Source organism: Pogona vitticeps, chromosome 5 (genome assembly GCF_051106095.1).
Source record: "Pogona vitticeps strain Pit_001003342236 chromosome 5, PviZW2.1, whole genome shotgun sequence".
In the NCBI taxonomy this organism is placed as follows: domain Eukaryota; kingdom Metazoa; phylum Chordata; class Lepidosauria; order Squamata; family Agamidae; genus Pogona; species Pogona vitticeps.
The window spans coordinates 181,366,178-181,384,743 of record NC_135787.1 but is presented as its reverse complement, the minus strand read 5'-3'; the positions used below and the strand labels follow the sequence as shown (position 1 = coordinate 181,384,743).

The 18,566-nt window shown below is 43.6% G+C and overlaps 1 protein-coding gene across 3 annotated transcripts in view; it reads right to left on the bottom strand.

The window, feature by feature from the left end:
- Nucleotides 1-16,358: 16,358 nt before the first annotated feature.
- Nucleotides 16,359-18,566, bottom strand: part of BPGM (bisphosphoglycerate mutase) — a 33,510-nt gene continuing 31,302 nt past the window's right edge. For all 3 annotated transcript variants that reach the window (XM_072999786.2, XM_072999787.2, XM_020811380.3), the window contains one exon: nt 16,359-17,288. In XM_072999786.2, the coding sequence (XP_072855887.1) occupies nt 17,107-17,288 (182 nt within the window). In that variant the 3' untranslated portion in view covers nt 16,359-17,106. The remainder of the gene's footprint in view (nt 17,289-18,566) is intronic.

Sequence of the window (18,566 nt, the reverse complement as noted above, 5' to 3'; positions counted from 1 at the left end):
AAGAGAGTATGGCTCAATAAGAAGCTGACAGCATATACCAAGGTCCAGGTCTATAGAGCCTGTGTCCTGAGCATACTCCTGTACTGCAGTGAGTCCTGGACAGCAGGAGAGGAAGCTGAACATGGTCCATATGGGTTGTCTCTGACACATTTTTGGCATCACCTGGCAGGACAAAGTTCCAAATAGAGTAGTCCTAGATCGAGCTGGAATTATCAGCATGTATGCATTACTGAAACAGTGATGTCTACGTTGGCTCGGGCATGTCGTAAGAATGGCTGACAGTCGGATTCCAAAAGAATTTGTGCAGGGAAATCACCCCAGAAGGAGACCACAGCTGCGATACAAGGATATCTGCAAGCGGGATCTGCAGGCCTTAGGAATGAACCTCAACCGATGGGAAACCCTGACTTCTGAGCGTTCAGCCTGGAGGCAGGCGGTGCTTCATGGCCTCTCCCAATTTGAAGAGACACTTTTTCAGTAGGCTGAGGCAAAGAGGCAGTCCCGAAACCAGCAAAATCAGGGAGCTGGACAGGGGACAGATTGGATTTGTCTTCAGTGTGGAAGGGACGGTCACTCTCGAATTGGCCTTCTCAGCCACACTAGACGCTGTTCCAAGACCTCTATTCAGAGAACGTTCCCATAGTCTCTCGAGACTGAAGGATGCCTACTACTATTGAAAATGCTTATTGCGTAATAGCTATGTGGCCTTCATAACATGACATGAAAGCTCAATTAAAACAGTTAAACTTTTTTAAAAAGTTTTAAAAAAACAGGAGAAAAACAGTGAGTGCACAGTGGTGTAGCACAAAAGCATCAGCATCCACCAAACTAACAATCATAGTTTGAGACGGAGTAAGTGCTGTGTAAACAGGAAGCTTCATAAGGCGGAGTGACTAAAATAAATGGACCATAAGTGGCATCAATCATGTCATTAGAAAAGCACCAAGCAATCACATTTTAAGCTCTTTAAATCACAGGACACTGAGAAAGAGCTAAGTATTCCTTTGGCTTGTGCAGATTGGATAGCCTTCAATGATTTCAGGCAAAATAACTTTGCATTCCCCCCCCCCATTTCTAGCAGTTGACCCCTCCCTTTCCCTTTCAAACTTTACCTCCCTTTTCTCCACCCCTTCCTTGCAAAATTATCTTTTTCTAATTCCTTCTTCTACACGTTTCTTTGGGTGAGACTTCACCATTTCCCAAGTCCCTGCAAACAGGCCGGTTCACTTGTATACTGTCTAAGCAGGAAATCCCTGGTTATCTTTACTAGGCAAATACAGCAGATTGTATGCCAAATGTTGTGTGTTTGTGTGTGTGTGTATGTGACAGTCATTTAGTTGGTCACAAGCAACTTACTCTTCAAGAGCTATTGTTTATCCTCTCCCCTCCTTCATTTTAATAAAATTATAACATTGGTGACCTCTGTCTGTGCCCCAAAGCAAGGATTAAAGTTTTAACCACACAAAAACAACTATAAATAATGGAACCATTGTTCATATAACATTCCCCAGTCCTCTGGATTAAATGGTAAATTTAAATTCATGTAACAGGGCTTTTTGGTCTACTCTTTATATTATTTTCTAGAACATTCCAATCATTAGTTCATTTCTCTCCCTGCCCCATTCCCAATTTTATTAATTTATTGCCAGCAATCTGAATATTCTGGACATGGTTCTGGCACAGCCTGTTCCTAGGCTTAATTCCAAGTTAGGTCATCAACCCATGTCTGGACTGTAACACTTTTGATCTCATGTAAGGGTTGAGATGATTGCATTCCCCTCTGTACCAAACAAATACTATAAGGCTGTTCCTTGCACATAAAAAGGTAACATGCAAAGTAACGTGGAGCTAGAACCCTCCTTGCTAATGTGCAAGGTTTCTAGAAGCAGGGCTGGGTTTTTTTTCTTAAAGTTTTTTCTCCTGGTAAAGCACCTTCTGCAACCTTGGAGTTAGCGTCACTAGATCCATGTACAACAAAATGTTTTCATTAATGAAGATAATCTTAGCATTGCAGTAAGGAGTAGCAACAAGGTGTTGGTAATGCACAATAGCAAACAAACATGTGCATTAGGAGAAAGGGGCACACAAGTGCATACGGAATGTCATGAAAATGATGTAAAAAATCTTAGTATTGGGGACAAACTGAACGTAAAATCAGGAAAAATTACTAACGTTTTGGGTATGCAGAAGTTTGGGACGATCCATTTATTATCCAGGCATTTATTATACTTAAAAATTTCTCAGTCGTTCAAAAAATTACATTGGAAACAGGAAACGTCACCTGTTTATCGTCAAAGGAAGTAACTAAATTTTTCAAATGGAACTGGGAATCGTATCTCCCATCTCAAAAAGAACAAAATATTGCACTGTCTGTCTTCCAGTGCAGTTGTTAGGGATGCACACTGCTGCGATCACATTTCATGGCTGTCACATCTGGCTTAAATATGCTCACCACCCTGTCAGCCTGCCATAAACCATGTGCCTAGCCAGACGTAGTGTGAACAGTTCTGCTGAGCTACACCAAGACTCTCCATGTGGGGCTAAAGCTGCTGGCCAACAGAAGAACTCAGAGGAAAAACATTACTTTTCTGGACTTCAAGTTCCGTAATATTCCAGCCAGCATCTACTGCAATTCTGAATTTTTGGTTGAATTCCTTTAGTTGCACAGCAGACATGCAAGGATTCACAGAGCAGAATACAGTAGTTTCATGTTCCCCAGAGTGGTCTCCACCCCTTTTCTCATTAACTGGCACTTTCAGTCTCAAAAAAAAAAACCTCACTCTGAGAAATCAGTAATAGAAAGTATAGCTAATACCCTAGAAGACAGAAACAAAATTCAAAATGGCCTTGATAGGATGGAGCACTGGGCCGAAAGCAACAGAATGAAATTCAACAGAGATAAGTGCAAAGCCCTGCACATTGGAAAAAAGAAACAAATTGCACAGTTACAAAATGGGATACCTGGCTCAGCAAAACTACAAGCGAGAAGGATCTTAGAATTGCCATAGATCACAAGCTAAATATGAGCCAACAGTGTGATGCGGCTACAAAAAAAAGGCAAATGCTTTTTTAGGCTGTATTAATAGAAGTATAGTTTCCAAATCCTGCAAGGTGCTAGTCCCCCTCTATTCAGCACTGGTTAGGCCTCACCTTGAGTATTGTGTCCAGTTCTGGACACCACACTTCAAGTTCAGAGAAGGGCAACAAGGATGATCAGGGGGAGAGAAACCAAGCCTGATGAGGAAAGGCTGAAAGAACTGTGCATGTTTACCCTTGAGAAAAGAAGACTGAGGGGTAATATTATAGCATTCTTCAAATACTTGAAATACTGTCATACAGAGGAGGGGCCAGATCTGTTCTCGATCATCCCAGAGTGCAGGACACGCAACAATGGGCTGAAGTTGAAGGGAGCCAGATATCGGCTGAATATCAGGAAAAACATCCTAACTGTTAGAACAGTACGGCAGTGGAACCAGTTACCTCAGGAGTTGGCGAGTGCTCCAACACTGGAGGCATTCAAGAAAAGGTTAGATAATCACCCGGCAGACATGCTTCGATTGTATTCCTGCACTGAGCAGGAGGTTGGACTTGATGGCCTTGTAGGTCCCTTCCAACTTCACTTGGATAGATTGACAAGTCACCCCAGCTGAGAAAGGTGACCTGTCAATCAAGGTCATTCCTGCAGCCAAATCTGCTGAAGGAACAAACAGCAGGGAGAAAAAAGTGATCATTCCAATTGCCCATGTCAGAGAAGCCAGGCTGAGACTGTTTGGCTTCTCTGTTCCCAGAACTTCCCCAGCAGCTGTATTTATCTTGTGTCTATATCAGCTGGATGACCATATTTTAAATTAGGAGCCACTGTGAGTGCATCGGCAGAAATGCAGCGTGCAATAAATATATTCAGATGTGTTATTTCATTATATATAGAGAACAAACACATTTTGCTTTAATGAGTTTGTGAGTGAGCTTAGATCAGAGGGTGTGGAGGCCCATCTTGCTGTCCTGTGACTAGAGGAAACATACTGGATGGTGACATGGCACAGAGCTTTTTCCTCTGTGGTGACACCCTGCTTTCAGGATGCCCTTCCCCAAGAAATGTGCTTGGCACCAACTTTGCTGACATTTCAGCACCAGACTAAAATCCCTCTTTTTACCTGGGCATTTATGAAAGGCGATCAGCTCTATTATTAGTGTAATTTGAGTAAAATGTAGTAGATGAACACCTAAGAGACCAAGAACAATGAGAAGAATTAACAACTATTTATTTTCTCTTCTGATTGTTCATGGTCTCTATCAGGTGTTTGTTTACTACATTTTACTCTTGATTTAATGCTGTTATCCTGCCTTGGGATTTTCAAGGTCAGGCAGGCAAGATATAAATAGAATGAAATAAAATGAACTCTATAAATGGACATAGATAAACATAAATGCTCATGAGTTCATATTCTGCTCTAGTTAAAAACTGAGCAGAAGTTTCTTTTCTCCTCAATGGATTCAGTCCCAGGGCTCTGTCTTCTCATAGCCAAGAGACTAATCGTCCTAGCCCATCATGAAACTCTCTGAAGATTAATTGCATTTAAAGAGCTGTGATCTAGTGCCCTTCTGTTCCTTTCTAAAGAAAAGAATGTATTTTTGGCTTCTGAACAGTGACAGAAAAAGATTTGTGGCAGCATATAGGCTTCAAACATTCAAAACCAGTCTAGATTTCTCTCTCCCCCCCCCCTCTCTTTTTAATCTTATGGTTTCACTTCACATAATGAATAAATCCACATGCTGAATGTAAACAAAAATAGATGTTCTTAGGAATGTTCATTAGAGAAAAACTCCTGCAGGATTGAAGAGGAAGAAAGACCGATTGCAAAAGGCTCGTAAATGAAAACAGCGGTAAGTGAAACAAAGAAATGCCCCAGTTTTAGAATCCCCTCAAATTCCAGAGAATCCACCAGAAGACAATGACACAGAGTTCTCCAGCCTCATGCTTAGCATGGATGATGGCTTCTTGCTGCAGGCCACTTGCTTTGAATTTCTTAAAAATCAAGTTGGCCACACCAAACTACATAAGAAGCAGCATTTTTATTTGACTTTAAGAGATTTCTAACTCCTGCCTCTGCCTTTCCATCAGATATACTGTTTTCACATAGGGATGGATTTAGGGAAGAAGCAACTGAAGAGAAGGATAATGGGAGGCCTCCTACGGTTTTGAACTGTTGTTTTGATCTGGACTGGGGTCTTGATCTCCCCTTGGGAAAGAAAAAAAATTGAGTCTCAAATCCTAGCATGCAATCTGCACCCCAACCCTTGGACCACAAATCCAGGAATGATGTGCCAGGTCTCTGCCCTTCCCCACAAAAATCTCCATGACCGTATCATGCAAAATTAGTCTTCTTCCTGACTAATCTTCATGACTCATCTCTGATCAATGGCTATCCAGCTGAGAGCAACAACCACTGGAAGGTTCTTTTGAGGGAAGGGTGTTCACAACCTTCTACCCTGTCTTCTGTTGTATTATTTCCTTAAACTAATTCAGTTGAAGCTGCGGAGGGATTCAGTTGTGCTCTACATAGAAGAGACGCTCCCCCAACTCAACTCCAGTTGGCTATCTAGATAGTCCTTAGGGTTTTGCAAATCAAGTGTCCTTAGTGCACTTTCAATGAAAAAGGGCAGTGTGTTACTTAATGGAAGTGGAAAGACTTAGCTTTGTTTATTTTTTAAATTGATCCATCCTGCATGCCATTTTAAGGAATGGTGAGCTATCCATACTGAAAATAGGCACAGCGGCAAATGCATCAATAAAAGCCATGTGACAATCATTTTGTCCAGCCCTGCTTGATTTACTTAAAAGCCTTCCACCCCAAAAGAGGGGTAAGCACAAGAGGAGGAAAAAGAATAGACATTCTTGGTGGTTAACTGGAGCCGGGTGATGAAGATGAAATCTAGACATTACTCAGAAGAATTCTTCATGGAGATCAGTCATAGACCTAAGCACTGTTTTTAATTTCCTCGGGGCAAAGGAAATCGTCTTCTTGTGTGTCTGAATGTGTGATTGTCCTCAAAGTTTCCATGTGGCAGACAAAATTACTTTATCTTCATCATCATAAAAAATACCACACACAGTAAATCAAAATGGTAGAAGCAATGACTGGTATTATATAACAGAGATAGACAGATTTATTTATTTTATTTCTATCCCGCCTATCTAGACCAAAGGTCTACTCTGATGTGGTACATAAATGTGGTCTGATGAATTTGACTTGTCCATGAAAGCTCACTGTCAAATATAGGAATTAGTCTTCAAGATGCCACAATATTTTTGTCTTCTCTTATTTTTTTACTTTTGTTTTTAGCCTGATAAACTAGCACAGATTAACACAGCCACTTATTCTAAAATTACGTGTAAAATGCGGGCTATATTCTACAGCTGAGATTATCTTTGAAAAGTTCTCTTTTTTGGATTTACATATTCTGGGAGATTCTGGGAGTTCTAGTCCAAAAAAAGGCACTTTCCTAGATTTTGCAACTCAATAAGCTCATCTTCCAAAGCATGGTAAGGACATGCACAAGCAGTGGGTTTTCATGCTTCACTTCTGAATTGCATCCAATCATTTCTTTTGCTAGTAGTTAATACGATTCAGTAACTTCAGATATATTAGACTTCTTTTATTTAGCCTGAGAAAATAGGCAATTGGAAGTTCCCTTGCAGGCGGCCAGTGAGGAGCTGCTCACGCCATCGCATGGATTGAGTGCTAGGTGGCAATAACTTTTAGGCTATCCTTCCTCTGGGAATTGTAGCTCAGCACATCTGGAGAGCACTAGGTGAGGGAAAGCTGCCTGAGTGACATGGTAATTGCTGGTTGTTCCACCTTTGTTATACATTTCCATGAACAGTAGTATACCAGCAGGATATCCCTGGGGTGTTTTCCTGTATCTCACAGGCTGTCTGCCTGCCAGACAAATGGAAATTTACTACGAAGCCAACTGTACAAACAGCGTGCTCTATAAACCATAAATAGAAATCTGGAGCAGGACTGCAGATGGGACTGGTTCATGATGTCCTTCCCATCGCCAAGTCATGAAAAGTCAACCACCGACCCTGAAGACTAAAAATAAAGTCCAGAGGAGTAAAGAAACTCCTGAAAAACTGATAATGTATGGAATAGGGGAAGTGGTTTGTATTATAGGTTTTCTGTCAAGTGGGCAACACATCTAAACATGATGTCCTTCACACACGCTGCTCCCAGTTACAGTGATGTTCAAGGGAAATGGACAGGATTCACCCCCCCCACTGCAACATCCCTACCTGCCCCCCCCCAATGCAAGAACAAATGATAGGTTATTTTTGTGGAAGAAAGTGAAGGATTTTTCTTTGAGGACCACTTTGTGATGGGAACCTGCCCTAAGGTCCTATCCCTGGGATCTATGGTAACTGAGTCCTCTCCTCCTTGCACTGTATCATAGAACTACGGGATAGTTCAGTGGTCTACGTATCTGGCTATGGAGCCAAAAGATGGGAGTTTGATTCCCCACTGTGCCTCATGGACAGGAGCTGGACTCAGTGATCCATAGGGCCTCGTCTAGCTCTGCAGCTCTATGATCATCATAGAGATCCAGGTCTTTCCTCCTTCAATACCAGAGCGGTCCTCCGTTTCTGGTGACTTGTAGTTGAAAGTGGAACTTCCTCCTGATCGCTCGTGGTCTCACACAGGAACTTGTTTGCTCCCAAAAGGTTCCGAAGCTAAATAATAATAATAAGGATCCCAGACCCATGGAACTAGTCCACCTCTGTGGTAAACCATGGTTCCGTACAAAGAGGGAATACATTTTTTATTTATTTAAGCTATTTTTACACCACCCTTCCCCTTAAGAAGGACCCAAGGCAGCTTACATCATTACAAGACAATATTTAAAGCTAAAAACAGTAAGTATACAAACATTAAAAAGGATCAAACAAATGCCACACCTTTTAGCACTAAACAAAAGTAACACCAAAATGCATTCAAAGCAGTAATGGATGAACAACCATCCATTTAAAAAACCCCACTCAGGCAGCCACTCACTCAGGGAAAGCTTGCTTGAAAAGAAAGGTCTTCTGCTTGTGGAAGGACAGCAAAGATGGGACCAGTTTGACCACCTGTGGGAGGGAGTTCCAAAGTCTGGGAGCAGCAACTGAGAAGGCCCTCTCCCATGCCCCACCCAAGACTGATTTTGCATCTCTCCCTGCTCTGATAATAGACAAGGTTCTCCATCCCTTAGCAAAACTTTTTTGAGGCTGCTGTTCCCATTGCCAGGCAGACCACACCTTCTGTTGCTTCCATCTTTCTTTGTCATTTTAGACAGGAAATACTATTTTCTGGTTTCCCAAAACCATGTGAGACAGTCAGCTCCATAGTCTCACATGGTAAGGAACTTCATTTCTGCAGTAACAGGAAGTTGTGTAGCAGGGCAGCCCCAGACTGGTTCTAAGGATTCAGTGTGCCCCTTCTGCAATATAAGGTTATAAACAAACAAACAAAATATGAAAAACTTCCTTGAAACTGTTGCTGTTGTTGTTTCATTCTGTCAAGTTGGAACTGACTCACAACAATCCTAATAAGGCTTTGAAGGTACCGTATTTTTTGCACCATAAGACGCACTTTTCCCCCTCCAAAATGTGGGTGGGGAAGTCAGTGCGTCTAATGGTGTGAATGCAGCAATTTCGTCGCTGCTGGCCCCGTGGGGGGGAGTGTCGCAAGGGTCCGGGTGAGCCTTCCAGGACCCTTGCGAGGCTCCCCCACCCCCCCACGGGGCCAGCACCGGCGAAATCGCCAGCTTCCAGGTGGGGGGAACGTCGCAAGGGTCCTGGAAGCTCACTCAGATCCTTGCGACGCTCCTCCCACCCACGCACCGGCCAGCACTGGCAAAATCGCCACGTTCTGGGAGTGTTTTGAGGCTTCCCAAGCCTCAAAACACTCCCAGAACCTGGCGATTTTACCCCCCCTGGTCCCATGGGGGGGTGGGTGGAGGGTGGCAAGGGTCCAAGGGAGCCTCCCAGGACCCTTGCCACCCTCCCCCCACCCCCCCACGGGGCCAGCCCTGGCGAAATCGCCAGGTTCTGGGAGTGTTTGGAAGCTTGATAAGCCTCCAAACACACTCAGAAGCTGGCGATTTTAAACCCCCCCCCCCGCTCCGTGGGGGTGGTGGTGGACGGTGGCAAGGGTCCAAGGGAGCCTCCCTTGGACCCATGCCACCCTCCCCCCACCCACCCCCACGTGGCTAGGGGGGGTAAAATCACCAGCTTCTGGGAGTGTTTGGAGGCTTGGGGAGCCTCCAAACACTCCCAGAACCTGGCGAATTTACCCCCCCTGGTCCCATGGGGGGGTGGAGGGTGGCAAAGGTCCAAGGGAGCCTCCCAGGACCCTTGCCACCCTCCCCCCACCCCCCCACGGGGCCAGCCCTGGCGAAATCGCCAGGTTCTGGGAGTGTTTGGAAGCTTGATAAGCCTCCAAACACACTCAGAAGCTGGCGATTTTAAACCCCCCCCGCTCCGTGGGGGGTGGGTGGACGGTGGCAAGGGTCCAAGGGAGCCTCCCTTGGACCCATGCCACCCTCCCCCCACCCACCCCCACGTGGCCAGGGGGGGTAAAATCGGGAGCTGGTGATTTTACCCCCCCTGGTCCCATGGGGGGGTGGGAGGCTCCCTTGGACCCTTGCCAGGCTCCCACCCACCCCCACGGGGACAGCGGGGGCAAAATCGGGAGCTTCCAGGACCTTTTCTGAGCCTGGAAAGGCTCAGAAAAGATCCTGGAAGCTGCCTATTTTGCCCCCTCTGTCGCCCGGGGGAGGCAGGGTGAGTCTCCAAAGGGTCCTAGGGTGTGTTCTAGGACTCTTTGGAGACTGACCCTGCCTCCCCTGGGGGCCAGAGGGGATGAAATCACCACCTTTGGGGGCTCTTCTGAGGCTTGGGAAACTTCAGAAGAACCCCAGAAGGTGGCGATTTCACCCCCTCTCGCCCCTGAGGGAGGCAGGGGGAGGCTCCAAAGGGTCCTGGAACACACCCTAGGACCCTAGGGTGTGTTCCATAAGATGGACCTCTCCATAAGGCTCACCAGATTTTAGGAGAAGAAAGCAGATAATTTTTTCCTGTTTTCTTCTCCTAAAAATTTGGTGCGTCTTATGGAAAGGTGCGTCTTATGGAGCGAAAAATACGGTAAGTGAGATATTGAAGGAGTGGCTTTACAAGCTGCACAGCCCCAGTGAATTTGCATGGCTTGGTAGGGATTTGAATCCAGGTCTCCTGAGTCCTAGTTTGACCTTCTATCCATTACATCACAATGGGTATCCTTGAAATTGTTCGATTACTTTAATTAATGCAAATGGAGGACAATTCTGCCTGTCTCGTTTCATTACTTTGTTAAAAAAAGGTGTTTTCAAATCAGAACTGGTAATCAACTTAAAAAAAATTCCGTGCAAAGAATGGTCTATGGGCCCTAGAGTCATTACTAGTTGTTCCTGTTCCCCAGACCCCTCACTGGCACCTCCACTCACCAGCTGGCGAGTGCTTCTCTGCCTTTCCCTGTTGCGCAATCTTCCAGACTGAGCAGGAGCCTGGACTTCCCTTCTCTGCCTCCTCCAGCAGCTGGCCATTCAAAAGGCAGCACTGCAGGAATCTCTGCCCCATCTCATCTTACTGGCCAGCTGCTAGAGGAGGCAGAGAAGGGAAGTCCAAGCTCCTACCTGGACTGGAAGATTGTGGGAAGGGGAGGGACGGAGCAGCACATGCCGGCTGCTGAGTGGAGGTGGAGGTGCAGGCAATTTAGGATGAAGGAGCACGAAGTACTTCGTCCCCATCTCTAGTCATTACACTGATAAATATTAACAGGCCTTAAGGATCTCTATGTACACTGAAGCTTGGGGAAAGCTCTTTTCTTGGTTGGCATCAGGAATGTTCCAGCCAGCCTGGCCACTTTTCCAAGGCTCTGGTAAACTGAAGCAAACCTAGCAAAAAGGACATTGATGGTGGAAAGAATTACAATAGTAACACATAAATAAATCTTGCATTATTGTCTATTTTCTTTCTTCCATTCTGTTCTATATCCATACCGGGGATGCTGAAACATTTTTCTTAATCAAGAAAGAAGTAAAGTACCAAACATTCATGACATATTAGCTCCCCCTGCTGATCATTTACATCTTTGCAATTCAGCTAGAACCTAGTGGTGCCATTAGAGCATACATTTCTGAAGAAACAGCTCAGGTTATTTTACCACTCTTTTTATATCCTGAGAAGCCACACTTCTTGCTCTGGGTTCCCAATGAAGAGGCCACCACTTCTACCGTGACATTCTACTGCATGCTGTTCACAAGCCTGTCCATAGACACCAGCAACCGTTCAAGAAAAGGGCCAAAAGGACCATGTATTTCCACATGTTCCTACCAAATTACTGCAAGACAGATAAGAAATCTTGATTAACCTCTGACCCTCAGCAATCCAAAGACAGATCGTGTGTGAAGACAGGGCCTTTCCAGTGGTGATAACCCACCTTTGGACATCCAATAGGGAATTTATTTTTTCCAAGATTTGCTAAACTTTTACAACACTTTCAGTAATCTCAAGCCTCCTGATACCTTCCCTTATGCAGGATTGATTTCACTGTGGCTATCAAAGTAACCACTCTCACCAATGGGCATTAGAAAATGATGAAATACATGGTTCGATTTGTTTTACTTTTCAAGGAGGCTCCTCTTTCTGTTTACACACCTCACTAATCAGACCGAAACCTCTTTGTTTTCTTCCTCTGTTTCCCACCTGCGGGTGAGAAGGATCCATCAGGCCTTCCATGTTGCGCTCTGCATGCATGGGATATCAAAACTTGGCTGAAACTGAACAACAGAGGTCACTTCAAAGGCTAAGACAAAAAGAATGACAAATGAATTTTTTAAAAGAAAATAGAACCGAGAAAAGACTATTTGCCTGTTCGTTCTACAAAAAGACACACAAGACATTGTTCTGGGGGTGGAAAATGAATTGTATTTATCAGAATACTGTATACAACTGTAAGAGCAGTTCAGTGGGATAAAGCAAGCAAACATTATTATGTATTTCAGACCTTCAAAGTTCTCATTAATCCCCCTCCCGAGTCCTACCTACGAATACGTTTGTATGATTTGAAAATAACCAGTTCCCTGTTAATTGACAGAGCCAGCCTCCCATTCTGATGCAAAGTAATTGGTGTTTGTGTGTGGGGGAGAATTTCTGCAGCAGAGTTAACATGCACATACTCTTTCACTGTCGCTTTGGAAAACACTTCGCAAATAATTAAAAAGAGAGGGAACCCTCTCTTTCGGTCATTCTTGCACTGTTTGCTATATCAATAGTACAGGTTATCGTGATCTGGGGAGGGGTTTGTATGTGTGTTCCTGTGAAATTTCAGGAAGGTGTAGAAGATCTATGCACTGGCTAAATAAACACCGACTGCTGTGTTTCTCTTACTTGGACCACGAACTAGCTTATTATCCGGTAGTAATATACAAAAAAGGTCCTGTTTTGTTGCTTCCTGGGAGCCATTGTTTATCGGGAGAGGCCTTCTGGACAGCCTAAAGGACAGTAAGACTCCGCCTCCTAGGAAGCACTGAAGCAGCTTACTTTTTGGTACATTAGTAACAGAAAGCAAGGTCTGGAATAAGGCCTAGTCGAGGAGAGTGAAATAAAAGTGTGGGGCTTTATGCTGGAATTCCCAGAATTCTACCTAAGGAATTCTTGGAGAATTCTGGGATCTGGAGTCAAAAGACAAACAAATGGCACACGCCTATCAGGCTGAATGCAATATTGCATCCCTGATGTTTGACTCAGTTTTACAGGACCATGGAGGACATTTTATTGAATCCAGTGATGAGCTGCCATATATGGACAGGTCACCTTTTATAGGCTTGATGTTACTCTGGCCTCTAGAAGTGAAATGGAGACTAAGCAAATTCATGGTGCCACCATGAGCCACTGACCATTCAGATACAATAAGCAAATGAATACAGTGGTGCCTCGCTTAGCGATTGCCTCATTTAATGATGTATTCACTTAACGATGAGGTTTTAGGAGCGATCTTGCGCTCCGTTTAGCGATGTTTCCAATGGGGAAATTTTGCATAGCGATGTTCGGGACCATGCCTACATAGCGATGACAGTTTGGGTCCCCATTTCGCTTAGCGATGTCCGTTTTCGCTATTTTTAAAGTGTCTTAAAATGTTAAAAAACTGTTTAAAATGCTTGGAATCGTTAGTGCACCTTGTAAAACCTTTGCAAACTTAATTTGGCTTTGTTCTGAGTCTTCGTTAATTTTTGGTGAATTCCCCCCCCCCATTGGAATGCATTGACAGCTGTCAAACCTACAGTTCAATGCATTTCAATGGGGGGGGGATTCACCAAAAATTAACTCAGAACAAAGCCAAATTAAGTTTGCAAAGGTTTTACAAGGTGCACTAATGCATTTAAACAGTTTTTTAACATTTTAAGACACTTTAAAAATAGCGAAAACGGACCTGCCAAAACCATTGAAATGCACTGAAACCTATTCAATGCATTCCAATGGGGGAACTGTGTTTCGCTTAGCGAGGTTTCCTATGGCGATTTTTGCTTAAGGACGGTATCGGGTTTTCAATGCATTCCTATGGGAAATGGTGTTTCGCTTAGCGATGTTTTCCCATAGCAATGTTTTTTGGAACCAATTAACATCGCTAAGCGGGGCACCACTGTATGTATATACAGTACAGTCTTTCCCCTAAAATAAGACTTTACCTGAAAAGAAGACCTAGTATGATTTTTCAGGATGCTCGTAATATAAGCCCTACTCCAAAAATAAGCCCTATTTAAGTAAAACCCCACCCTCCACCTTTGTGCAGCAACCAGAAGATGACATGACTGCATCTGAATAAATGTAGATGGTTGTCAATGACAAAAATAAAACATCCCATGAAAATGAGCCCTAAAGCATTTTTGGGAGCAAAAATTAATATAAGACCCTGTTTTATTTTCGGGGAAACAGGGTATATGCTTAAAAAGCCAACAACCAAGGGGACTGTAGGCTGCCTAAGGGAAACTGTACAACCGGATTCTTGACTCAGTAAATAATCACTTGAAATGTTTAAATTTGGAGCCACAAATTTCTTGACCAATCCATGGGAGTTTGCATTCTCTCTCTCTCTCTCTCTGGAGGTAATTCCCTTCATTTTGAAATACATCTTTTTAAAAAAGGCAACCAAAAACTACAGACAGGGACTCAATGGTTTTCATGCGTTTAAAAGGAAACAAGAGTTCTCACCAAAACATCAGTTAGGCCTCACTGGCAGCACAGATCCATGGACAATGATTGACCTGAGTCAATACTGCAACAGAGTGCATTTGAAGAAGGCAGAGAGGTGCAAGTGTGCTGTGTATTTCATATTAAGAGACATGCTGCTTTCTAACCAGGAAGGAAGGGAAACAAGGACTGACAGTCCATCAGACTGGCCTGTTCACCAGTTGTGAAGACAGCTCATAAAGAAATGTGCATCTTATTTTTATCAAAAAATTAGGGTAAGAAAACAGATGAAATGCAGGCCTTACACACATCCGTTAGCTCAGTGGCCCCCAACCTTGGGTCTCCAGATGTTCTTGGACTTCAACTCCCAGAAATCCTGACCAGCAGAGGTGGCGGTGAAGGCTTCTGGGAGTTGTAGTCCAAGAACATCTGGAGGCCCAAGGTTGGGGACCACTGCGTTAGCTGACTAGCATAGACTTACCTAGAGAGGAAACGATAGCTAAGTTAGCATGTTTTCAATGGCCTGTCTAGAAGAGAGAACTGAGGTGTGAGAGGGAATGAGACAGTCACGAGAAGCAAGCAGACAGAGAAATCAGAGCCAGAGCCATCATTCCTATCCAGGCATCAGGCTTGCCAACGTGTAGGGCTCAAAAGGTGGTGCGGAAGTGGGTGAAAAGGTAAACCCTGGCTTCCACATCTGCACCCTACTTGGGCATCCTGCAGAGCTTTGCATGTTCAGCACAAAGGCCTGCAAAGGTACTATAACCTTGTTCAATGAGCAACAGCCCTTCATAAAGAAAGGCTGCTGCTGGTCACAGAAAGACTGAAAGCACATTCAAGGTGAATGCACCTATACAGTGGTGCCTCGCAAGACGATTGTTTCGCATGACGACAAATTCGCTTTATGATGAGGTTTTCGGTGCAATCTTGCGCTTCGTTTAACAATGTTTCCTATGGGCGATTTTCGCTTTACAATTTTAGGGACCTTGCCTCGCAAGATAATTAAATTTTAGGTGCCTGTTTTTTGCTTTACGATGTTTTTGACAGCTTGGTCTTGCTTCACTATACGAGTCTTTTAATGGTCTCTGTTTCGTTAGACGGCTGTCTTCGCTTGGGAACCACGTTTTGCTTAACGTTTCCTATGGGAATTTTCACTTTACGATGACAATCCGTTCCCACTGGAACGGATTATCAGGTTTTCAATGCATTTCAATGGGAAAACGTGTTTCGCAAGACTATGTTTTCGCTTAACAGCGACTTTCATGGAACGAATTAACATCATCTTGTGAGGCACCACTGTACAAAAGAAGACTGAAGGGAGATAAGATAGCACTTTTCAAATATTTGAAAGGTAGTCATACAGAGGAGGGGCAGGATCTGTTCTTGATCATCCCAGAGTGCTGGACATGTAGTAATGGGCTCAAGGTACAGGAAGCCAGATTTAGGCTGAATATGAGGAAAAACCTCTTAGCTGTTAGAGCAGTACAGCAATGAAACCTGTTACCTCAGGAGCTGGTGAGTGCTCCAACACTGGAGATATTTTAAAAAATGACAACCATCTATCAGATCTACTTTGATTTCAATTCCTGCATTATGCAGGTTGGACTCGTTGGCCTTATAGGCCCCTTCTAACTCCATTATTATAATGTTCTATATACCTATGTAGACTTTTGTGCTAAACATCTGAATGTACACATGGCTTCCAGGTAGGGTGTGTAGGGCATAAGAAGCAGGATTTACTGCATCCCCATGTCATCACCACCCTCTGAGTGCAGTACACTTTAAGGTTCAACATCCAAATCACAGGTATGAGACAGAGAGCACAGTGTTTGTGGTTGTGAGAGAATGAGTCAGAGCAGCAGACAAAGAGAAACTGAATCAGAGGAGTGAGTGTGAGAGAGAGATGTCAGCAATTCTTAAAAAGAAAATGTATTATATAAGAGAGACAATCAAAGAAACACAGAATCAAAAGGGGAAGAACAAAGTGTGAAAAATATGTGTGAGCAAGAAACATAGATAACATCAAAATCTGAGGGGAAATACTGTATATATAGATGAATAAAATCTGGGAACATTCAGGCAGACAAGAGTATTTTTGTGTACATAAAAATAAGGGTTTTATTCACAATTACATTGTCAGCCATCAATATAAATAACACATTTCCGTCTAACAAATAAGATTAACCTCCAGTATAATGCCTAACCATAAAAACTCCTCAACTTCTAAATCAAACATTTCTGTGAAGTTTCAGTATTTGTGAAACTGAGAACTTACTACCCTCCTCTCCTTGGCTTAAGACCCATGTCAATTACAGTGTTCCCTCCATAGATTATAATGGTGTTTTGCGACACTGATCTGTAACACACTGATTTTGCTCTAGGCTTCTCCTATAGAAGGGGTAGGCAAAATACCAACCAATCATTTCCTGCTTCTTAAAACAGGCTATTTCACACCTTTTAAAAAGGGCTTCCCCCAAATAGCCTGTAAACAAGCCACCATGTCCTTAGAGGCCTATTTCTTTATTTATTGTAGGGGAATGTTAAGGTTAAGGTGTACCAAGGTCCAGGGATGGGTAAAAATGGCCCCCAGACCCACCACAATTGCCCACCCCTTACTTATAGAAAGATGTAGATTGTCCATTCAAGAGCAGTTTCTTGTTCTGAATTAAATCTAGCCAAAGCACATTCCACTGGATCTGAACTCTACTCTCCAAATAGGTACTCTTGAAATCTAACTGCTATGAATTTAAAAGCAAAGACATCAGCATAATACAATTGTGTAGCATTACCTTTTACCACACAGGGCAAAAGCTAAGGACGGAACCTTTGTAAAGTGGTCTTTATTTCTTAACAACAGGTGTGGCCTTCCCTTGGTCTTCCACCTTCTTGATGGCAGCTTGGATTACTTCTTGGTCGCCAAGAAACCGATGCTGGCCGAGGGGGCGCAGATTTTCGTCAAGTTCAAGGAGGACTGGGATGCCGGTAGGAAGAGTCACGTTGACTATGGCCTCATCAGAAATGTCTGAAATTCAGAAAAATGAATATTTGTACATTCCCTTGGTTCTATCTAGGTAAACTCCTGGGCTCAAAGGTATTTCCCAAATTTTCAATATCTGGGATACTGGCTGCCCACTGTTTTCTGACTTGCCCAGTGACAGTCCAATAGCAATCTACTGCCTGGACAACAGATATGCTGCTGTTATTCCAGTGTGTGTGTCAACCATAGCAGGCTGCTGTCCTCTCCTTCCTTGGGTTAGTGTCAGTCCTCACTCACTGGCAGCAGGGCAGGAGAAACCAGCATCTCAAGAAGGGTCGGTGCTCAGACCCATCGGCGGAGGAAAGGAGATGTATCTAAACAGGGCCTTGCCTAATAATGAATCCCATACATATGCCACTCACATTCTTTTCTTTAGGAATCAAATACCCTAGGAACTTAGGACTCAAAGTTTCAGATACTTCAGGATTTCTTTCATGACATATTCTGAGCCAAAATTATTTACCTATTGACTGGATCTCTGTAATCTAATAACCAAAACGCTCTGGATAGCTTTCCCTCTACCTAGTGCACTCTCATTTATGTTCAACCACAAGACCCATCATCCTGATTGAGCAAGGCCATTTAGCTCTGCAAAATAAGACACCTGGTGGGCATCAGGTTTCAGGAAGAGACACGGTTTAAAAAAACAATATAACATTAAAAGTTCCGATACCCACAAAATAAACTCAAAGTAAAACAACAGTGAAGAATAACAGCATTAAAGTAAACAAGGATCAACACATTCTTTTTTTTTGAATATTGAAATGCTAAGGAGAATCAAGCCTGATAAAACACACCTTCTGGGGTTCTAAAAAGAACAATAACACACAAACATTTCTGGGGAGGGGATTCTATTAACTGGGCACTACTGCTTAAAGGCCCTCGCCTCATTTGGTGGAGAGCACCTAGAAAAGACAGCAAGGTGCTTACCTAAAAGAAGAAATGCTCTGTTAGACCATCTGACCTCAAATCACGAAAAGCCACGGAGCAACAGTGGGCAAACTGTGGGACACGTCAGACACTTTGACCCACCCTCCCACTAAACTGTCCCCAAAACAAAAAAAAACCATCCCTTCAAAGACTGACAGCATGATTTGCATTTGCAGACAAAGCTTTTTTTCAATCTGTAAGAAACAAGTTTGCGGTCACCAACTGGGCCAAGGAAAAATGGACCCACATCTCTGTTCAGATAAAGTTGGCTCGTTGAGTGTGATACTGAAACAGCCTGGAAATCAGCACAGTTGACAAAGCCTTGGCGTGTAT